General features: G+C 46.2%; 1 protein-coding gene across 1 annotated transcript in view; it reads left to right on the top strand.

The window, feature by feature from the left end:
• The first annotated feature begins 2,012 nt into the window (after positions 1 to 2,012).
• Positions 2,013 to 24,334, top strand: part of LOC136599313 (vomeronasal type-2 receptor 26-like) — a 38,124-nt gene continuing 15,802 nt past the window's right edge. Inside the window, exons 1-3 of the mRNA XM_066588775.1 lie at positions 2,013 to 2,068; positions 2,992 to 3,283; positions 9,718 to 10,530. Coding sequence (XP_066444872.1) covers positions 2,013 to 2,068; positions 2,992 to 3,283; positions 9,718 to 10,530 — 1,161 coding nt within the window. The remainder of the gene's footprint in view (positions 2,069 to 2,991; positions 3,284 to 9,717; positions 10,531 to 24,334) is intronic.

The raw sequence follows: 24,334 nt of genomic DNA, 5'->3' as shown, positions 1-24,334 counted from the left end.
ATACTGTTTCCCTCGGAATGTAAATGCAAACAAATACTGACAGTCAGGGTGCAATAGAACTGAAAAGAAGGCGTTTACTAAATCCACCACTGTATACCAGCAAGTTCCAGAAGGTACGGTTGACAACAAAGTATGTGGGTTGGAAACCAACGGTGTTTCTAAAACAGTTACTTTGTTAATTTCTCTTAAATCGTGAACCATACAGTAGGTGTCGGGCTCGCCCTTCTTTCCTTTCTTTTTCACTGGGAAGAGTGGCGTGTTAGCGGAGGAGACACAAGATTTTAAAGCATTCAAGGCACATAACTCTGTGACGGTGGAGGCTATTGCGTCTTCTTGTGCCATGGCAAGAGGATACTGGCGAATCATGGGGGCTTTTTCCCCATCTTTGAGGTACACCATGACCGGGGGTACTTGGAGATGCCCCAAGTCCATCTTCCCCCTTGCCCATAGAGTCTCTGGAACTGCTGAAAGAACCTGTGCATCTTCTGGGGTTAACATATAGACAGCAAAAGAAGGAGGCGGAGTGACCAAGTCTGCTGCCATGAGACAGAATACCTGGTGGTCGGCCGTAGTGGTGCTGACATGAGCCTCACCCGAAGGGTGAAGCTGTATGCAGCACCCCAGGGGTCCCATCACATCGGTTCCTATGATGCAATCCCCAGCAGGTGACACCAGGAAGCGAGTGAGGACTCGTGACCCTTGAAAGCAGACTTCCACAGTCTCCGTCTCTCTCATCGGGGTGGGATCGCCAGAAATACCAAATGCCACATGTATAGTGTCAGATAATGGTAGCTGAAGGTCCTGAACTTTCTTTCTACTTATACAAGACTTAGTAGCCCCAGCGTCTATCAAAAAGAGCACCTCCTCCCCCGCTAAAGTTAGAGGTTGAAAAACCTGTATTCCACATTCAGCCGCTGCCATAAGGGCTATGGAGGCAGGATTGCCGGACCTTAATTGATAATTTACATAACCTCCTGGGGCTGGCGGAGGTGGTGGCATGTCTGGTGGCTGGCGTGTGGCGACGGGCGGCTGCTGATTTCGCGGGCGTTTAGGGACTCTACAGTTGCGTGCCAGGTGACCGGGTTTCCTGCAATTGAAGCATTTACGGGTCTCTCTCTGTTGGGGCTGGTCACTTATGCATACTCGGTCACCATCCATGGTATAATTTTTAACAGCCACACCACCGGATCGTTTATCATCCATGGCGAAGCCCACCGCTTTCTTGTAAAGCTTTGATTTTGTTGGCCAGGCTCTTTTTTATGCCTTGCATAAAAGCTTCCGTGAACAAGGTGTCATGTATGTTATCAGGACAATTTTGTAGATTCATGTCTCTGGTACACTGTTCTAGCCGCCCATAATAACAATCAATAGTCTCATTTTTCTCTTTCTTACAGGTGGTTAAGGCTACCTGTCTGTCTCTTGATTGTTTTTCTAGCCAGGGACTTAAGTGGTCTAAGAATACTCTGCCGCTGTCAAGGGTGCGTGTATCCCGTGGCGGCCCGTCCAGTTTACAATGGGTGGAAATGTTAGCATATAACCCATCGGGACATTTAGTCAGACAGTCCATGTCTGTCCATGCGGCATTGTAATTTTTCTGTATTACTTCTATTTTTCTACGGAAGGCTGCTGGTTCAGTCTCTGGGTCTGGTAACTGTTGGCATAAGGCCATTTGGTCCGTGACTGACCAGGGACGCCATGACGAGACAGTTTTAGTCTGTTCAGTCTGTGTAAAGGAAGGGGGGGCGCTCCCCCTGCAGCTCCTTCTTCGGCCGTAGTAACATCTACGTTAGCCGTGACCCCTTTTCCCGTGGTAGTGGTGGAGGTTACAGGGAACATTTGGTGGGTAACATTAGAAGGGGGCCTATTGCCGGGGACACATTGTCCATGGGGTCTGGGGCCCCCACAAGCAAGACAATCTTCCAGATAGCAGGGATTCTGCTGCCTGCATCTGGGACAATCCCAAGCTGGACCCCTGAAAGGATTATTGTCCGGTGCTGGGGGAGCCGTAGAAGATGCGGGAGTTGGGTAGGCAGGTGGAAGCTCTTCTGCAAGGTTTGGATAAAGACCCGTAGGAATTGACGGGGTTGGTGGAGGGGCCAGAGGACAATGAACAACTATGCCTTCCCTGGCCTCCGTGTCCCAGTGTTCGTCTTGGGCTTTCCTAGATAAGTCTATTATGGCCTCGATACCTTTTTCTAGCTTTAAGTCACGTAGCATTTTAATATTTTTATTTTTAAATTGGGACCAAAATTCATAATTGAAAGTTCCCGCCTTTTTAAGTCCTATTTGTCTGTATATTTTATAGGCTTGTGTACTGATATCCTCCCCCGCCCTCTCTCTTATTATCTCGATAGGGGTAAGATAAGTTTTAGACTGTTCTGCCCCCATCTTCATATGCTCACTATTCTTCACGAAGTATACAGGACACTATATCACACAGTACTTTATAGGAGGACACACAGTCTTCCTTGTCCTGGAACAGTTTTACAGCATCTTCCAGCAATCACACAGATTACTTCGGAGGGTTCAGGGGAGACCACACTTTGCCTCTCAGGGAACTTTTGGTGATGTTATAGCAAAGCCAACAAAAACAGATAATTGCCAACGTGATACAAACAATCAGTACAGAAACTTCAAGAATTCCCTCAGGCAACATGGCATAAAACAAAAGGGTATGAGTTCTTCCGTCTATTACAGTTTCATGAACATCATACGTTAAAACATGGCGGAGTATTCTTAAAAATACATGCAGCGACTAACCTTCTGCAACATTTCATCACACAGTGTATCTTTACACACCATAAAAACTACACAACCTTAGCCATCTGATTTCCTGAAAATCTAGAATCCATAGTTGTCATGAAGGTTTTTCCACAATAGAACATAAAAATATCAAAATGGTAAAAATATCAGTAGGGTTAATACTTACTGATCAGATGGTCGCCAACACGACCTCCATTCATCTCCTACCACTTTATCTCATCTCCATAGACCCGTGCCTCAGTACTACAGGTATCTTCTGACTTTCCGTTTCGCTATTGAGGAAATCAACCGAGATCAGACAATTCTACCCAACATCTCTCTGGGATATCATGTATATGACTCGTGCTCCGAAAGCAAGAAATCTGTGAGAAGTGTCCTACAGATTTTATCAGGACCCGGAAGGACCGTCCCCAATTATTGTTGTAGAGAGCAGAGGAATGTAGTCGGATTTATTGGAGACCTGGGTTCAGTATCTACGGTGTCCATGGCTCAAATACTGGCCATATACCGGTACTCACAGGTAGGTGGCATCCTCATGTCCTTAGCTCTGTCAGAAAAACATGTTTCTGGTTCTCATTGATCATTGAGACTCGGATCTTAGCTGCATAGGTCGGTATCACTGAAAGGATAATGATAAAATATGACTTTTAATACTTAGAATTAAAAATCAGGAACTGCTCATAGCTAACAGTGATGACATTAATATGAAGCAAAGCATAAACCCAAAAACACAAAACCAAAAACGACACAAAAGAAGGGAGGACGGGGGGAACGCACCATGAAATGGCTGGATCTCCTTTTGTAGTTGGTTATCCCCATAGGCGTATACAAAAATGGCCTCTAATGGGTTTCCAAGCACAAAATGTGATAATTTGTGTAATACACACCGCGATCCTTCATTTATTAAATCATGTGTGTTGCAGACACAGGCCCTTGGCATCATAATGATTGATCATGGAGGTGAAAGCACACTGTTTATTGGCAAATGCCACCATGCGAATGCGACCTCATCGGTGATGAACCATCAGATGCCGTATCAATAGTTTGTGTTAAATGTCCTAAAGTTTAAGCTTTGGTTGTATTGTTGTTCTTAGGCCACTATCAATAGACCTTACACGCATCCGTTGTGGTACCCATCTAGTGACGTGATGAGCGATAAACTCTTTTTATAACAACCGTTGTTTGACACTACGCACATTGCAACCACGTTAATGGTATCATCAGGGGTCCTATATGTGGACGTAACATTTATAACCATAAGCACAAAATGCAATGAAGGTCTAGGTCTAACCCCCGCATTCCTACACCCGATCTTAGCACTTTTTAGTATTCCTCATATATTTCGAGCTGCTGGGTGATTCCCTGTTCCATCATTTACATCAGATTTGAGTTCTACGTATGCATTTTATGCTAGTATTATAATTGTTACATCCACATTACTGTCACTGAACGGCCACTCCTAGTAGGATATGAGGTACCAAGGATCAATGAACCAAAAAAGAAACTGGTACTTTCCGATATAGGACCGCTGATAGTTTGGTTGAAACATGCGTAGGGTCAAATAATGGTTGTTACAAAAGACGAGTCAATTAATGGATGTTATAAAAAGAGTTTATCGCTCATCACGTCACTAGATGGGTACCACAACGGATGCTTGTAAGGTCTATTGATCTTGGCCTAATAACAACAATACAACCAAAGCTTAAACTATATGACATTTAACACAAACTATTGATACGACATCTGATGGTTTGTCACCTACTAGCTGATTACCCGGCGTTGCCCGTGTATTTATTTTTATACTCACTGACTTCTCCTGTAATTTTTGTTGCCAATGGCTATTTCTTATACCGCTGAGGTAAAATGAAAGCTGCACTGTGATTGGTGCCTATGGGTAACACAGACTTCCTTTCAGACAGCTTTCATAAGAGTGGGTGCTGGGCTCATTTCTGTGTGGTACTTAGTGGCTCAGTGCTAGTGGGAAGCTGTGTGGTAGTTGGAGCAGAGGAGGAGGTTGTCTGTGTAAGATATCGGAGGAGCAGGAGGTCTGTGTAATAGATTAGTATTTCAGGAGGAGGAGGTCGTCCATGTAATAGATTAGTGTATGATGAAGAGGAGGTTGTCTGTGTTAGATAAGACTGTGAAATAAAACCCATCTGCTCAAGTGCAATTCCTGCATTCCCACACCCCTACCCATATACATACTCACAGACAAGTGGTCGTTAGTAGTTTGATTATCCTTTCAGTGATACCTTGTTATTATAAGGATACCCATGACGTCTATACTGAGTATGCCATTTTCCAAATAAGGAATATGGAAAAATACCTCTGCAGCGCCACCTATAGGAGGGTGGCATTCCTTCAAATTAACGGGACTTTTTCACAAGTCTTAACAATAATTGGGAATAGAAAACCAAGGCAGGAAACCATCCACAGACAGCTGCTGTTTTTCTGGTTTGGTTTCCTATTCCCAATCATTATTAAGACTTGATAAAAAGTTACATCGATTTGGGAAGATGAAACAAAAGTGGACCTTTTTGTACAAATGCACAATGTTATATTTGAAGGAAAAGAGAGCACTCAACACCAACACCAAAACCTCATCCAACAGTGGAGCCTTGTGGAAGGCGGATCATGGTTTGGAGCAAATAGTGGAAGGAGCATCATGGTTTGGGGCTATGATAGAAGCAAAAGGTTTTTTCAGGCAGCACTCACTCAACATCCACAAAGGCAGGACCAAAATCCCATGCAATGCCACGGAATCGGCATCCCAGATCTCAGTTCCACATAAACAACATATAGTAGAAAATGAGGTCCACAGCAGCATAAGTTGATGCATAAAATCTTTGTATTTTAGTCCTCCATGTAGATTGCGGCGATCTACATGGAGGAATAAAATACGTTTTTATGCATCAACTTAAACTGCTGTGGACCTCACTTTCTACTATAGTTTGGGGCTACAGTGGAGAAAGTATCATGATTTAGGGCTATGATGGAGGGGTTTCATGGTTTTGGTGGCTTTGGCATGTGATCACAGAGGAAACAATGATCAAACTGAAGGGTGATGCAACAAGGCAAGGATCCAAAGTACACAAGTGATAACATAAACAATGGTGGTAAAAAAAAAAATGTTTTAGAATGGCAAAGTCAATCCTGGCCTTAATGTTATAGAGATGCTGGGACATCAACTGAAGAGGGATGCTCACACAAGGCATCCCAGAAATAATGATAACCTGTAAAACATTTTCAAGGATAAATGGCCCAGCATTTCTCAATATTGTGCAAATCTTATTTGCAGCTACAGCCCATCGCAGAATAGACATATTTAAAACTAAATTGTAGTCAAACTATTAAAAAATTCAGGCTGAAAACACATACAGAAGCTGAGTAGTACCCACACATGAAGTTTGGAAAGTGCAGGGCTGTAAACTTTGAGACATACACATTACATAAATCTACATAGACAAACCCCTGTTGGTATCCAAGATGAAGGAATCCCTATACAGTATACAGAACACAATGACCCATAAAGCAAATATTGGTAAAAGGAAAGAGATGTGGTTTAAGGCATGCCAACCAGTAAATGGGTTACAATGTAAGGTTAGTACACTGAGAATGACAGAGCCAGGATTGTCTTACTGCCTTCATTCATTCAACACAGATCTAAAATATGATCCTTGGATTAAACAGTAAGTTGATTTGTGATTTTCAAATGTAACCTAGAATGATTTTTACTTTACAGAGTGAATTCATTCATGGTTTAGTACTAGAGATGAGCGAGCATACTCGTCCGAGCTTGATGCTCGTTCGAGTATTAGGGTGCTCGAGATGCTCTGGAAAGCAATGGGCTGCGGGCGATCTCAGGATGAATTTTTGGGAAGGGCTTAAAAATATAAGCCCTTACCTGAAAATCATCCTAAAATGTGTAAAAAAAAAAAAAAAAATGTATACTCACCTTTCCACTGCAGCCGGAGTTCAGCCGCATCCGGCCGGCAGTTCTCCTGAACTGCTCTGTGTAGTATTCAGCAGCCGGGGATTTAAAATCCCTGCCTGCTGAATGAGCTGCCTCTGATTGGTCACAGCCTCACCAATCAGAGGCAGCTCTCACTCACACCCATTCATGAATTCATGAATGGGTGAGTGCTGCCTCTGATTGGCTCAGCGCAGGGACCAATCAGGGGCAGCTCTCAGCTGTCAATCAGAGGCAGCACTCACTCACCCATTCATGAATTCATGAATGGGTGTGAGTAAGAGCTGCCTCTGATTGGTGAGGCTGTGACCAATCAGAGGCAGCTCATTCAGCTGTGGCAGAGGAGAACGATCTTTATGCTGACAATGCGGGGGGGGGGGGGCGGGGGCACTCTTGTCGCTATTGTGGCTTAATAGTGGGACCTGGGAACTTGAGATGCAGCCCAACATGTAGCCCCTTGCCTGCCCTATCTGTTTCTGTGTCGTTCCCATCACTTTCGTGAATTTCCCAGATTTTCACAAATGAAAACCTTAGTGAGCATCGGCGATATACAAAAATGCTCGAGTCGCCCATTGACTTTAATGGGGTTCGTTACTCGAAACGAACCCTCGAGCATCGCGGGAAGTTCGACTCGAGTAATGAGCACTCGAGCATTTTGGTGCTCGCTCATCTCTATTTAGTACACGTTGGTTCATGGTTTGACGTGTTTCACCACAACAACAGCTCATCAGGAACCTACAGAACCTATTCTCTCAATAGAGAAAAAGGCAATGAAAACTTCCCAGATTTTGGGAGGAATCAACTATAGGATCTATATGTAACAGGACCCAACCTAAGGGGTTGTCTGAATACTCGGTCCTAATAGGCAGTTAAATAGTGAGAGTTTTCTCAACCTTCGGCTAATAATATAGTCATACAGAGACTCGGTTAGGAAGTAAAGAGGAAGAAATAACTGGGTTTTCAAATTAATCTCTGAGGGAGAGGTGGGATAATAAACTATCTATGTTAGACCCCCATTTCTCAATGTCTGCTCTATATCAACCTTCACCTTGTAGTTAGTATAACCACAAAAACTAAGTCCCTTTGAGGAGTACTCGCACCCTAAAATCATTTCTAGGCTAGCTTAGAACAACCAGGTTACGCAGCTAAGGCTGTTCCTGGACCTAGAGGGCTAGGACCACGTTAGCTAAGCTAAATAGTGGATGGAAGCATAACACCTGGCTGTATGAAGCTTAAGTTCTTGTGTAGTGGCACAGCATATGCTTTCCTGCCCCCTCCATGAATATCATATTTGCTATGTCTAATGTTGATGTACTGTGCAAAAACTGTCAAGTCATCGTGCTATGTGTATTGCACAGCTGCAGCACGTGATGGGTTAACTGTTTGCATGAGACTGGGATATGACTGTCCCTTAAAAGTAGCAATTTATGTCCTGTCACATGGTGTGTCTGAGATTATAAATGTGTGTGATTGAGAGCGGGAAAGTTAGTTCCATTCAGGGTTCATCTTCCTAGTCTAGGAGAGGAAAGCACAGAGCAACATGGGGGTACCTTTAACCCTAATGTGGTGAAGATGGAAGAGGAGGAGAGGTTTCCCATTGTGAAAGGACCATGAATGCTAGAGGAGTGATCCCCAAAGAGAGAGAAAGCATGAGCTGAACATGAGACTAATTGTCCAAGGCCCAGTGCAGAGGTACTCTAGTTATTTCTGAACTTCCTACATGAGCCTCCTAAAGTCTGGGATCACCACGTAGAGCTACTCTTCTTCAATTGTTCACACCTGAGCGTCCTGAAGTCTGGGACCACTGGGTGGAGGTACACATCTTCAATTGTTAACACACAGGTGTTCTGAAGTCTGGGATCGCTGTGTGGAGGTACTTCTACTCAAGTCTGTCTTAATGCTTGCACTTGGAATATTTTTTTTTGCCTTGTACTGATGGAAGTTCATTTCAAGTAAAGTTTCGCCAAGCCCTGACTGTTCCCATGGACCTGAGGTACATTATATCTGTCTGTGGCTCATTTATTCTCTGCCAAAGGTCATTCCAGTGTGTAACGGAAAAGTAGTGTCACCCATGACAACACCTCAATCACTGTTCGCTATGTTTATTGGGCATCCCTTTCCAAGGAGTGTCCGGAAGAAGCCCAGCAGTGCCCTGGCTGTGGCTACATGCAGTCCTCTGGAAGGGAGCGTGGTAAGTGCCGCCGTGACAAGCCAGCATCTTGTCGTCTCAACTCCTTAACGTATGCCCTGTGTCCAGGATCTAGATAAATAGGATTTAAAAATAATAAAAGATGAGACGTGACCTGTAGCCCTGATGGTGGACTATAGGCAGGGGCATAACTATAGGGGATGCAGTTGCACCTAGGCCAAGGAGCATTAGGGGGCCATAAGGCAATATAGAAAGCCCAATACTATAAATAAAGCATTATAGTTATGGGGCCCTGTTACAGTTTCTCGTGCGGACGGTGCGCTGAATACATGAAACACATGCTTCTTTAGGCACTCAGTGCATACTCCCATCCTCTGTGTGCCTCGACAGAAATGTATGCCTGTTCCCAACAGGCCCACATTTCTGGCATAACTTAGGCCAGTGTCTGGGATAAATTATTCATAAGTTTCTTGGTACACCCTCCAAACAAGCTGCACCCACTTTTCAAAGAAGGTTGCAGGGCTGACGCAGAAGGCTTAAAAGTCACGACATTTTTGTGCAAACGGCCCTTGCAGAAAATGTTCCCCATTGTGTCTGGCTATAATTGTAACTTAGATACAACCCGACCACATTTTATAATCAGTGCAGAAATGTATGGACTTCATTTACTGTTTCTTCCATCTGCAGTTAGAGTCCAAGAGCGGAGGTTCTGCCCTATGTGTGGGCTAGGCTGCTATTTCATACCAGCAATCATTTCTATTTCTTTTGGTTTTCCATTAGATTCTAGGCTGTTTATTTGGCATTAATACTTGTTTTATATCATTACTCTTTATAGATCAGTTATGGGGCAACAAGTTCTGTTTTAAATGATCGACATCGCTACCCAACTTTTTACAGGACCAGTCAAAGTGCCCAGATCAGTTGTTTGGTGTTATCCAAGATAATGAAGTTCTTTAGATGGACATGGGTTGGGATTGTATCTTCAGACGATGACAGCGGTAATGAGGAGATTCGGATTTTGACACAATATCTGACCATGAATGAAATCTGTGTGGCCTACACCATAAAAGTAAAGCGTGTGAGCTTAAATGCTATACATGAGATAGAAAGAAAAAACATGGAGATCATCAGCAAGTCATCAGCCCAGGTTATCATACTCTGTGGGACGTATTCTGTATACCTTGCAGATTGGTTACACGCATTACGAATTGTGTTGCGGGATAAGACTCTGGTCTTCGGTCCTCCATTTGCTTTAATGGCAGCTCTTATAGAACATCACAAAGAAGCATTAAATGGGAGTTTGGCTATTGAACCTTCTCGGCTGCCTCTTCCAGATATGAGCAGCTTCTATGAAAGTTTCCTGATTATAAATCATCCAGAAGACATGTTACTGGCTCATATTTGGCTGGTAAATGTCCACTGTCTATCAAGACATCCCCGAATGAATGAATTACATCAGTTTGCATACAATAAATCTCTTCATAACTGTACTGGGACAGAAAGGGTCACAGACTTTTATAACTTCCAAGACCCTGGTCTCTCCGACCGAGTCTATAAAGCTGTGTACATATTGGCTCAGGCTCTACATGATCTACGCCTCACCAGGAACTGTCAATCTGCAGAGATAAATTATAAGTACAGTCACCTGGTAAGTGCAAAATGCGAGTGCCCATAAACATCTTATGGTATAACTGATATGTATGCCCAACTGTACTGTGAATAGTTGATCGTTGGCACATACGCCGGCGTTGTGTACCTACTGCCATTATATTGCACTGCTAATGATGTTCTCCCTCTCCTAACATTCACTTTATTCACAAGCTGTTGGCAGAGATATATGTACGATGTACATACTCCGTGATAGTAGTAATTGTACACAGTAAAGGCTCTCATACACATTAGTGTTTAGTCATCCAATCCACCTATTACAGCTGGGCCAGACAAATCTCTAATTTCTATGCGGGCTCCTCAACTTCCTCTGACAGATGAGTTTGGAGAAAAAAAGTATCAGGGACCTTGATGTCTGAGCCTTGTGTGGTGCAGAGTGTAAGCTCTCACCTACAATTAGAAGGTTGCAAGTTCAATCCTTGTGTGGTTCAGGTGGCTGGCTCAAGGTTGACTCAGCCTTCCATCCTTCTGGGGTCTGTAAAATAAATAAATAATTACCTGAAAGTGCTGCAGAATACGTTGGTGCTATACAAATAGCAAGATTTTTTTATTTTAATGCTTGATCCTTTTGTTCTCTTGAAGAAAGTTTGTATGGCTGTGACCTATCCCCCCTAAAGATGTAAACACCCAGCCAAGCCCAACAGAGCTGAGGGACACAATGATCATTCAGCCAACAGCTGTTGAAGGTGTGTGGGCACCTTTAATTTAACCCCTTGGTAACCAAGCCTACTTGTACCTTAATAACCAGGCAAATTTTTGGAAACCTAACATGTGTAACTGTAACATAGAATAACTCCGTAAAGGTTTTGCATCTCCAAGTGATTCTGACATTACTTTTTCGCCACATATTGTGCTTCACTTTGGTCGTAAAAATAGACTGATATAACTTGTGTACATTTGTTAAAAGCAACACAATTGGGAAAATTGGGGAAAAATTGTCTTTTTTTTTTAATTGCAATATCTCAAATATGTGCAAACATACTGTCCAGATTTTTGATAAGATATATACTCCATGTGTTTAACTTTATTCTGGAAGCGCATTTACAAAACTTTAGTTTATTTTTTTTTTAGCATTTAAAGGTGAATATCCACTAGCGTTTTTCCACTCGCGAATTCGCTGCGTTGTTTTTTTTTCCAGATGTCAATGGGACTTTGTAATGTTAAAATCTCAATGCAGTTGACGTTTTTGCTGCGTTACCATTTTAACATTAGAAAGTCCCATTGATATTTGAAAAAAAACAAAAACGCAGTGAATTAACAGCGGGAAAAAAATGCTAGTGGGTAGTCACCCTTAGAGACATACAGATTTAACATTCATTATTAAAATTTTGAGGAATATTTTGTTTTCCTGCACGAAGCCAAGTTTGCAAACGCTCAGAGGTGTCAGAATGATAGATACCGACACAAATGACCCTATTTTGAAAAATACACCCCTTAACGACCGCCAATATGCCTTTTGACGGCCTCCCAAGCTGGCTCTCTCCTAAACCCCCTGCCCCTCCCCTGAACCCCCTGCCCCTCCCCTGAACCCCCTGCCCCTCCCCTGCACCCCAAAGCAAAAAGTTTTAGTGCACCTGGAAATATAGAAAGCTGCCAAATCCATATTTTGTAAATAGAAACTACCAGGGACCCTTGTGATTGGTCCATGGAGACATGGATGGCTGTGATAGTCATATCACAGCCATAGATGGCATGTGTTTTGAGAATTATGCACAAGATTAGTGCTGTATGATGCTCTGCCCTCTCAGAGCGTTTTCTGGGAGGAGAGAGAGAACACGTTCTTCTTGCGCTGTGACGTGCCGTGCTAAGCTAACCCACGAGAAAAGGTTAGCAGAGGCAGGCGAGGGCCCCCGCCTCTACCTTGCCCAGCTTCTCGGAGGGGGTGCCCAGGCTTGGGGCAGTCACCTCATTCTCACACCACTGCATGGGAGAGGGGATCACAGAGAGTCAGACGGTGGAGACGGGCAGGCCCCCGCCTCTACTTTGCCCAGCTTCTCGAAGGGGGTGTCTAGGCTTGGGGCGGCCGCCTCATCCTTGCACCGCAGTGTGGGAGAGGGGCTCGCAGGGGCTCACATGGCAGAGGTGGGCGAGGGCCACCGCCTCTACCTTGCCCGGCTTCTCAGAGCTTGTGTCTGGGCTTGCGGCGGTCACCTCATCGTCGCACCACTGCGTGCGAGAGGGGCTCACATGGGGGTCACACGGCGGAGACGGGCAGGCGCCCACATCCACCTTGCCCTGCTTCTCAGTGGGGATGCCCAGGCTTGGAGCGGTCGCCTCATCTTCGCACCGATTGCGTGGGAGAGGGGCTCACAAGGGGTCACATGGCAGATATGGGCAGGCGCCCACCTCAGCCTTGCCCGACTTCTCGGAGGGGGAGCCCAGGCTTGAAATGGCCACACATTGGCCCCACGGCCAGACAAGCAGAGTGGGGACTTGGCAGGGAAGAGGGGGACTCAGTCGCTCTGCCCCAAGGGAGGCAGCGGTGGGGGAAGGCTGTGGTGCATTGACTGAGTGCGTCCCCACTCCTCAGCACTTTGAGAAAATGTGTCAAAGACCACAGCTCTTTCCCATTGGCCCCGACAAGGTGCTCGTTGTGACGTTTTGCGAGTCCTTACTTTACCGACGTCGGCTCTATCAGGGGAAACTGGCCTGCTCCTTCCGCTTTCTGGGAAACGCTGCTCGGCCCGGAGCGCCCAGGATTTTCCTCATTCCACGTTACCATCATTAGCGTTACCATCCCACTGCTTTGCCTTCTGAGAAGTTTGCTGCTAAGCATAAAGGCCAACGCTTTGTGGTTGGAACAGGAGACGGGGATGACAGTATGTCGCTTAATAGCCAGACCACCCTCATGTCTATATTTCAGTGCGGTTTGGAGGAGGAGGGGGAGGAGGAGAAGGAGGAGGGGTAAGAGCCTGCTGGCCACACTGCAGAGGGTACCCATGCTGCTTGCCTCTCATCTGTTCAGCACGTATGGGCTAGTGAGGAGAGCGATGTGTTGCGTACTGGTACCCTGGCACACATGGCTGACTTCATGTTAGGCTGCCTTTCCCGTGACCCTCGCGTTAGACGCATTCTGGCCAAACATGGATTACTGGGTGTACACCCTTCTAGACCCACGTTATAAGGAGAACCTTTCCATTTTCATTCCCGAAGAGGAAAGGGGTACGAGAGTGATGCAATACCACAGGGCCCTGGTGGAAAAAGTGATGCTAAAGTTTCCATCTGACAGCGCTAGTGGCAGAAGACGCAGTTCCGAGGGCCAAGTGGCAGGGGAAGCGCGGGGATCAGGCAGCATGTCCAGCACAGGCAGGGGAACACTCTCCAAGGCCTTTGCCAGTTTTATGTCTCCCCAGCAAGACTGTGTCACCACTCCCCAGTCAAGGCTGAGTCGGAGGGAGCAATGTAAAAAGATGATGAGGGAGTACATAGCCGATCATACCACCATCCTCCATGATCCCTCTGCTCTATACAACTATTGGGTGTCAAAGCTGGACATGTGGCACAAACTTGCACTGTACACCTTGGAGGTGCTGGCCTGCCCTGCCGCTAGCGTCTTGTCAGAGAGGGTGTTTAGTGCAGCTGGGGTATCAACTGCCAGCGCCGACATGCTTACACTCATAAAGATGAACAAAGGCTGGATTTCTCCAGACTTCTCTTCTCCACCGGTGGAAAGCAGTGGAACCTAAAGATTCTTTTAGCTGCAACAGGAGAAATATGCATCCTCTCTCTAACCCCCAAAAAAGGAAGAAGTAACTTGGTCTATCCCTTTCGGAACTTCCTCCTCCTCCTAAAACAGCATGTCATTGTGCTGAAACGCCAATTTTACGGGGGTTAAAACAAATGTTGTCGGAGGGCTGTCTCCAGGCTCTGTTGCAAATAAAGCGACAGCTACATTAAAAAAAAAATGTTTATGGCTTTTACCTGCTTTCAGGGTTAAGCAATTTTTCAGGGGTACACTTGTACTCTTGGTACACCGATTTTTCAGGCCCTCGCCTATACTCTTACCCAACAAATTTTTCTTACCCTCGCCTATACTCTTGGCAAACAAATTTTTTCAGGTGTTCGCTGATACTCATGGTACACCAATGTTTGAGGGGTTCGCCTATGCTCATGGTACACCAATGTTTGAGGGGTTCGCCTGTACACTTGCAAAAGAAAAGTTTCAGGGGTCCGCCTATACACTTGCTACTAAGAGGTTTGGGGGGTCCGCCTATACACTTGCTACTAAGAGGTTTTGGGGGTCTGCCTATGCACTTGCTACTAAAAGGTTTGACGGGTTCGCCTATACTCTTGCAAGAGAAAATTTTCGGGGGTCCACCCATACACTTGCTGCTAAAAGGTTTGGGTGGTCCACCTATACACTTGCTACTAAAAGGTTTGAGGGGTTCTCCTATACTCTTGCAACAGAAAAGTTTCAGGGGTCCGCCTATTCACTTGCTACTAAGAAGTTTGGGGGGTCCACCTATACACTTGCTACAGAAAGGTTTGATGGTTTCGCCTATACACTTGCTACTAAAAGGTTAGAAGGGTCCGCCTATGCACTTGCTACAAAAAGGTTTGAGGGGTCCGGCTATACTCTTGCAACAGAAAAGCTTCAGGGGTCGGCCTATACACTTGCTACTAAGAGGTTTGGGGGGTCTGCCTGTACACTTGCTACAGAAAGGTTTAAGGGGTTCACCTGTACTCTTGCAACAGAAAATTTTCAGGACTTCACCTATACTTTTGCTACAGATATGTTTCTGGGGTTTACCTATACATTTGCAACAGAAAAGTTTCAGGGGTCCGTCTATACATTTGCTACTAAGAGGTTTGAGGGGTTCGCCTAAACACTTGCTACTAAAAGGTTTGGTGGGTTCTCCTATACACTTGCTACTAAAAGGTTGGAGGGGTCTGCCTATACACTTGCTACTAAGAGGTTTGGGGGGGTCCGCCTATACACTTGCTACTAAAAGGTTTAAGGAGTTCGGCTATACTCTTGCAACAGAAAGGTTTCAGGGGTCCATCCATACATTTGCTACTAAAAGGTTTGGGGGGTCCACCTATACACTTGCTACTAAAAGGTTGGAGGGGTCTGTCTATACACTTGCTACTAAAAGGTTTGAGGAAGTCGCCTATACACTTGCTACTAAAAGGTTGAAGGGGTTCGCCTATACAATTTCTGCTTAAAGGTTTGAGGGGTTCGGCTATACTCTTGCAACAGAAAAGTTTTTCAGGGGTCTGCATATACACTTGCTACTAAGAGGTTTTGGGGGTCCGCCTGTGCACTTGTTACTAAAAGGTCTGAGCGGTTCGCCTATACCAGTGATGGCAAACTTTTTAGAGATCGAGTGCCCAAACTGCAACCTAAAACCTACTTATTTATTGCAAAGTGGCAACACATCAGGGGGCGGGGCTTATGACGACATATGATTTTTACCTCCATCGTTCTTAAAAGAACAGGGCCGTTTGGAAATAGACCAGGTGCAGATTTTGACTTCTTTTGGATGCGGAAATGCTGTGGAATTTGCCATGGTAATTTCCGCTGAGGACATTCTGCAGCATTTTCACCTCGTGTAAACATATCCCAGCAGTGATAGTGACCCCCCAGAGCGGCCCCAGTGGTAATAGTGACCCACCCCAGTGCAGCCCCAGTAGTAATGGTGACACCCCACAGCGGCCCCCAGTAGTAATAGTGACACCCCACAGCGGCCCCCAGTAGTAATAGTGACACCCCACAGCAGCCCCCAGTAGTAATGGTGACACCCCACAGCGGCCCCCAGTAGTAATGTGAAACCCCACAGTGGCCCCCAGTAGTAATGGTGACACCCCACAGCGGCCCCCAATAGTAATGGTGACATCCCATAGCAGCCCCAGTAGTAATAGTGAGACCGAGACCTATATACTTACCCCCTCCTACTCTGCTCGGCGCTGCTGCTGGCGCCCATTCCGGGTGCACACTGTGATGACAGTGTGCTTCAGGACGCCTCAACCCCCTGCTCCCGTGGAACCTAAGAGAGACAGCAGGGGAGGGGTATCCCGGCTGCACATTGACGACACTGTGTGCGCCGGGATCAGCGCTGCTGAGTGAACGCTGGCAAGGGAGCTGCGGCCCCTGCCAGTAATCACTAACGTGGTGAGCGGCCGAAGGTGGCACGTGCCATCAGGGAGGGCTCTGCGTGCCGCCTCTGGCACACGTGCCATAGGTTCATCATCACTGGCCTATACTCTTGCAACAGAAAATTTTCAGGGGTCCATCTATACTCTTACAACAGAAAAGTTTCAGGGGTCTGGCTATACACTTGCTACTAAGAGGTTTAGGAGGTCCACCTATACACTTGCTATAGAATAGTTTGGGGGGTTCGCCTGTACACTTGCTGCTAAGAAGTTTGGGGGTCCGTGTATACACTTGCTACTAAAAGGTTTGAGGGATTCTCTTATACTCTTGCAACAGAAAAGTTTCAGGGGTCCGCTTATACACTTGCTACTAAGAGGTTTGCGGGGTCCACCTATACACTTGCTACTAAAAGGTTTGAGGGGTTCGCCTATACACTTGCTACTAAAAGTTTGGTGGGGTCCGCCTATACACTTGCTACAGAAATGTTTCAGGGGTCCGGCTATACACTTGCTAATAAAAGGTTTGAGGGATTCGCCTATACTCTTGCAACAGAAAAGTTTCAGGGGTCCGCCTATACACTTGCTACTAAGAGGTTTGAGGGGGTCTGCCTATACAATTGCTACAGAAAGGTTTGAGGGGTTTGCCCCAACTGTGGGTGCACAAAGGTTTCCCATAGCTGTGTTCAGCTGTCTGGCATGAATACACAGAATGACTAGGGCAAAGGTGTGGGCCGAGATTCTGGGTGGGGTGAAACTCTGCCATGTGTGGTCACTCTGATTTCTTCATGTGTAATACTGTTTTTGAGCTTCATGGGCTCGCCTATGCTGTGGGTGCACAAAGACTTCCCATTGCGGAGTTTTACCTATTTGGCAAAAATACACTGACTGACTAGGGTAGGGTGCAGAGTGCAGATGGCTTTCCCATTGCGGTGTTTAACTATCTAACACCTACACAGAATGAATTGTGTGAGGACACATGGATTTCCCATAGCTATGTAACTCACGGCACCTTGCGTCACACAAGGTGGATGCTGGAACTGAGCCTGACCCAGGGCCCGCTCACGTGCTTCCCACACAAAGTATTGTGGCTCCTACCTCGGTCATGGTTTCTCGGGCTTATTATGCCACCTCCCCCTGCTGCTTGGGGTCTGGGGATCTGCGTTGGTCGGCATGTATTATCTCTCGTGCTACAAATTACCACAGTTATCCGAGATACTGGATTGGAGCATCCACAGGAAGCGTTAGTGATTTCATGAGACTTTCACAGGGTCACTGTATACCTGTGGTGGCTACTTTTGCGACACCTCCTGCTGCAAACCAATCTTTGGTGTTAGTATGTGCTGCTGCATTGTGGAGATGTGTAGAAGTACTGGCACCTGAGTCCCCTTTATGCCCACGTTAGCGGTTCCGGACAATTTTGTGACGGAGGTGGCACGGGATTGGAATGATGATCGTACGCAATTTATCATCAATTCTCAACAGCATTGTGGGCTATCGCCCGCACTTTCGAAGAGGGTCGCTGCCTAGCCATGCCAACCCTCTGTAGTGTTAGTCTCCGGTTCCTCCTCATCCAGTACGCACTTATAAATAGACATGAGGGTGGTGTGGCTATGCAGCCAGCGTGTGGCATGAGGGCAGCTGAACGCTGCGCAGGGAAAATTTGTGTGTGCTGTGGACGCAGGGTTGTGCGGGGGGTTGGGCAGCATGTAACCCAGGAGAAGAGGCAGCGGTGTCACCCGCAGACAGTGATTGTCCTTGGTTGCAGGTAGTGTGGTGCTTAGCTGAGGTGTGCCTTGTTAATGAGGGTTTGTCCGATGTAAATTCTTAGGGGGGTGACCGCCAGACTCTTGCCCCTATTGTGGCTTAGTGTGGGACCTGGGAGACTCAGATGCAGCCATGCATGCTGCCCCTGCCCTTCCCTATCCGTTTCTGTGGTGTTTCCATGACTTTCTGAGGTTTTCTGGTGTTTCACAAATCATCCCCTATGCGGAGCATCGGTCCCATACAAAAATGCTCGAGGCCCCGTTTGACTTCAATAGGGTTCGTTACTCGAAACGAGCTCTCGAGCATTACGGAAAGTTCGACTCGAGTACTGAGCACCCGAGCATTTTAGTGCTCGCTCATCTCTAGTCTTAACTGATTCAAGCTGGCTCTCCGGTATACCACTGGAACATCGGGTTACTGATATATGCGTTCTTGGATGTTGGGTGGCGGTGGGTCCCCTTGGGCAGGGTGTGTCTCATCTGGCACCTGGTAAGTCAATCTACCACCTCCTTTCTTTTTTTTCTCTTATTGGATTTCTAAACTATGGAGCACTATTTCAAGTTTTGTTTTGCCTCAAAGTTTGGATTTTATGGCTGCGGTCAAGATCTAAAGAATTGAATGACACAAAAGTCCTAAGGTGAGGCAGACTGGTCAAAGTGCGGTGCAAGAAAAAGCATGTAGGCTTATTTATATTAGATATAGGGTGATTATGAGGGCATCTCAGTGGTCCTGGGATAATTTGCTTTGTTCTTAAAGGGGTTGTCCCGCGGCGAAATGCAATTTTTTTTTTCAACCTACCCCCGCATTCTGCACCGTTAAAATCAATACCGTTTGAAATTAAAAAAAAAAAAAATCACTTACCTCCTTCCCAGTTCGCGCAGAATCTTCTTTTCTTCTTTTAAAGATGGCCGCCGGTACTTTCCCAATGATGCACCGCGGTTTTCTCCCATGGTGCACCGCGGGTCTTCTCCCATGGTGCACCATGGATTGTCTTCTCCTTCCTTGCGTTCCACTGCCAATACAGCCACCTAATTGGCTGATCGGCACCACGTGATGGAGGCTGAGCTACGATGACGACGCGCAGACCAGCTCTATGGCGCGAGCGTGCCGGAGCGGCCCCATTCACCAGGCAGAAGACCGCACAGCGCAAGCGCGTCTAAAGAAGCCAGAAGACACAGAAATTAAACGGAGCCATGGAGACGGGGACGCCAGCACCGGAGGGGGTAAGTGTATAACTTCTGTATGGCCAATATTTAATGCACGATGTATATTACAAAGTGCATTAATATGGCCATACAGAAGTACTTAACCCCACTTGCTTTCGCAGGACAACCCCTTTAACAGGAGACAAACAGCAGATGGACTTTAGTGTGTAACACTGAACCACCATGTACCCAAACCTCATGTGGAATTTCAGCAGTTCTTGCTGCCTTGCCACTTTTCAGCTGTTTGCTAGCCTTGATGTCTCCTCCAAGGTGGGGATCTCATTAAGTTCTGTTTCCTCTGACTGTTTTGGGATGCAATGTATTGCTGAGTCCTGTACCATGTGTTGGTGCTGACCACTGATTTAGGATAGATGTCTTGTCTTCTAGAAGTGTTAGACCATCTACACCGTGCAAGGGACTTTGAATTCTGTGTAAAAAAACCTATATATCATCTTCAGAGCCTCATAAAACACCATGCATTCATCAATCTCTGTGAGGAGCTGATTTTTCTCTGCAAGATTGGTCCACAATTCTTTTTGGATAACTCACAGTCTATACTGAAGGTTACTACAAGTAATGGGAAGTGTTTGTGCACCCACAGCATATCCAAGCCCCTGGATCCCAAGAAAAGTATTACACATGAAGAAATCAGAGTGCCCAAACATGGCAGAGTTTCACCCCCGCCAAGGGCCTCGGCCCACATTTCTATCCTAGTCAGTCAGTGTATTTGTGTCAGACAGGAAAAACACCGCAATGGGAAGTCTTTGTGCACTCACAGCATAGGCAAGCCCAAGGAACTCAAGCATGGTATTACACTTGAGGAAATCAGCGTGCCCAAACATGGCAGAGTTTCACCCTGTTAAAAACCTCTGCCTACATTTCTACCCTAGTCAGTCAGTGTGTTTGTGCCAGACAGGTAATACAACGCAATGGGAAGTCTTTGTGCACCCACAGCATAGGTGAGCCCAAGGAAATTAAAGATGATATTACGCCTAAAGAAATCACAGCACCCAAATATGGCAGAGTTTCCCCCTGCTAAGGGCCTCGGCCCACATTTCTACCCTAGTCAGTCAGTGTATTTGTGCCAGACAGGTAAAACACAGCAATGGGAAGTCTTTGTGCACTCACAGCATAGGCAAGCTCAAGGAACTCAAGCATGGTATTACACTTGAGGAAATCAGCGTGCCCAAACATGGCAGAGTTTCACCCTGTTAAGAGCCTCTGCCTACATTTCTACCCTAGTCAGTCAGTGTGTTTGTGCCAGACAGGTAATACAACGCAATGGGAAGTCTTTGTGCACCCACAGCATAGGTGAGCCCAAGGAAATTAAAGATGATATTACGCCTAAAGAAATCACAGCACCCAAATATGGCAGAGTTTCACCCTGCTAAGAGCCTTGGCCTCGGCCCACATTTCTGCCATAGTCAGTCAGTGTGTTTCGGCCAGACAGGTAATACAACTCAATGGGAAGTCTATGTGCACCCACAGCATAGACGAGCCCCTGGAAACCAAGGAAAGTATTACACATAAAGAAATCAGAGCACCCAAACAAGGAAGTTTCACCCTGCCAAGGACCTCCACCACGGCTCACACCCTCAGTAATCGTGGTCATAAAGCGGACTCGGATGCTAGTGTAGCTGTGACCGTCTCATTAATGCAGTAACGTTCCTTTTGTTTGGCCCAAACCAGTTCCTCAGATAACTGTGGTAACACAAGGGAAAATGCATGTTGCCCAGTGCTGATCCCCTGACCCCAAGTAAGAGGAGGAGGTGGCCTTTCAAGGCCAAGACACCATGACCAAGCTAGGACCCGCAATAGTCTGTGTGGAAAGTACGTGAGTAGACCCTGGGGCAGGCTTGGTCCTAGCTTCCACCTTGTGTGACCCAAGGTGCCACGAGTTACATAGCAATAGGAAATCCATGTGTCCACACACTATTCATTCTGTGTAGGTGTCAGATAGCTCAACACCGCAAGGGGAAGTCTTTGAGTTACTTGGGCTCGCCTATGCTTTCAGTCCACAATGATAGTATTATATAGGATGAAATCAGAGTGCCCAAACATGGCACAGTTTCACCCCGCCAAGGACCTTGGACTCAGCCCACATTTCTGCCCTAGTCAGTCAGTGTATTTGTACCAAATAGGTAAAACACTGCAATGGGTAGTCTTTGGGCATCCACAGTATAGGCAGACCCCTGTAACATTTCTGTAGTAAAAGTGTAGGCGGACACCAGTAACATTACAGTAGCAGAAGTATAGTCAGACCCCTGTAACATTCCTGTAGCAGAAGTATAGGCAGACCCCAGTAAAATTCCTGTAGCAGAAGTATAGGCAGACCCCTGTAACATTCATCTAGCAGAAATATAGGCAGACCCCTGTAAGATTTCTGTAGTAAAAGTATAGGCAGACCCCAGTAACATTCCTGAAGCAGAAGTATAGGCAGACCCCTGTAAGATTTCTGTAGTAAAAGTATAGGCAGACCCCAGTAACATTCCTGTAGCAGAAGTATAGGCAGACCCCAGTAACATTCCTGTAGCAGAAGTATAGGCAGACCCCAGTAACATTCCTGTAGCAGAAGTATAGGCAGACCCCAGTAACATTCCTGTAGCAGAAGTATAGGCAGACCCCTGTAACATTCCTCTAGCAAAAGTATAGGCAGACCCCTGTAACATTTCTGTAATAAAAGTATAGGCAGACCCCAGTAACATACCTGTAGCAAAATTATAGGCAAACCCCTGTAACATTTCTGTAGCAAGAGTATGGGTGGACCCCAGTAACATTCCTGTAGCAGAAGTGTAGGTGGATCCGAGTAACATTCCTGTAGCAGAAGTGTAGGTCGACCCGAGTAACATTTCTGTAGTAAAAGTATAGGCGGACCCCAGTAACATTCCTGTAGCAGAAGTATAGGTAGACCCCTGTAACATTCCTGTGGCAGAAGTATAGGAGGACCCCTGAAACATTGGTGTACCAAAACTATAGGCAGACCCCAGTAACATTTTGGTAGCAAAAGTATAGGCAGACCCCTGTAACATTTCTGTAGCAAGATTATAGTTGGACCCCAGTAACATTTCTGTAGTAAGAGTATAGGCAGACCCCATTAACATTTCTGTAGCAAGAGTATAAGCGAAACATTGGTGTACCAAGAGTGTAGGCGAACACCTGAAAAAATGTTGTTACCAAGAGTGTAGGCGAAGGCCGTAAAAATTAGTTAGATAACAGTATAGGCAAGGGCCAGAAAAATTGGTGTACTAAGAGTACAAGTGCACCCCTGAAAAATCGCTCAACCGCGAGGGCAGGTGAAACCCATAACTCGCTGTTGCGTAATTTGTAACAGAGCCTGGAGGTAGCCCTGTGAAAAAAATAGGTTTCTGTTAAAGTATCAATACTTTTGAAACTTTTAAAAACTGTAAAAAAATTTATAAACAGAGCCTTTTGGGCCTCAGAAAAATTGGCAGTTCAGCGTGATGACATGCTGTTTTAGGAGGAGGAGTAGGAGGAGTAATAATATCCGAGAGTGATTGACAAAGCTTATACCCCCTTTTTTCTGGTGATAGAGAATGGTTTTTTCTCCTGTTGCAGTGAAAAGAATCATTAGGTTCCGCTGCTTTCCGCCAGTGAGAAGAGAAGTCTGGGGAAATCCAGCCTTTGTTCATCGTTTTGAGTGTAAGCATGTCGGCACTGGCAGTTGACAGGCGGGTACGCTTATCCGTGATGATTCCCCCAGCTGCAATAAACACGCTCTTTGACAAGAAACTAGCGGCAGGGCAGGCAAGCACCTCCAGGGCGTACAGCGCAATTTCATGCCACATGTCCAGCTTTGACACCCAATAGTTGTATGGAGCTGAGGCATCACGGAGGACGGTGGTACGATTGTCTACGTAGTCCCTCACCATCTTTTTACAGTGCTCCCTCCAACTCAGCCTTGACTAGGGAGTTGTGACACAGTCTTGCTGGGGAGCCATAAAGCTGGCAAAGGCCTTGGAGAGTGTTCTCCAGCCTGCGCTCGACATGATGCCTGATCTCCGCGCCCCCGCTGCTACTTGGCACTCGGAACTGCATCTTCTGCAACTAGTACTGTTAGATGGGAAGTTTAGCATCACTTTTTCCACCAGGGCCCTGTGGTATTGCATCATTCACGTAGCCCTTTTCTCTTCGGGAATGAAAGTGGAAAGGTTCTCCTTAAACTGTGGGTTGAGAAGGGTGTACACCCAGTAATCCGTGTTGGCCAGAATGGTGAGGGTCATGGGAAAGGCAGCCTAACATGAAGTCAGCCATGTGTTGCAGAGTATCAGTACGCAACACATCGTTGTCCTCACTAGGAAGATGACTTTCGGGATCCTCCTCCTCCTGTTCTACTCTACGGCCCATACACGCTGAACAGATGAGAGGCAAGCAGTATGGGTACCCTCTGCAGTGTGCCCAGCTGTCTCTTCCTCCTCCTCCTCCCTCTCCTCCAGAACATGCTGAGATATAGACTTGAGGGTGGTCTGGCTATGAAGTGACATACTGTCACCCCCTGTGTCCTGTTCCAACTGCAAAGCGTCGACGTTTATGTTTTGGAGCAAACTTCTCAGCAGGCAAAGCAGCGGGATGGTAACACTAATGATTACCGCACTGCCGGTCACATCTGGGTAGACTCCTCAAAGTTTCCAAGGACCAGGCAGATGTCTGCCATCCATGCCCACTCCTCAGTAAAGAATTGCAGAGGATGACTACCACTCCACC

Source organism: Eleutherodactylus coqui, unplaced genomic scaffold, assembly GCF_035609145.1.
Source record: "Eleutherodactylus coqui strain aEleCoq1 unplaced genomic scaffold, aEleCoq1.hap1 HAP1_SCAFFOLD_110, whole genome shotgun sequence".
Classification (NCBI taxonomy): domain Eukaryota; kingdom Metazoa; phylum Chordata; class Amphibia; order Anura; family Eleutherodactylidae; genus Eleutherodactylus; species Eleutherodactylus coqui.
The sequence above is the reverse complement of the archived record's forward strand: the minus strand, read 5'-3'. Positions and strand labels throughout refer to the sequence as shown.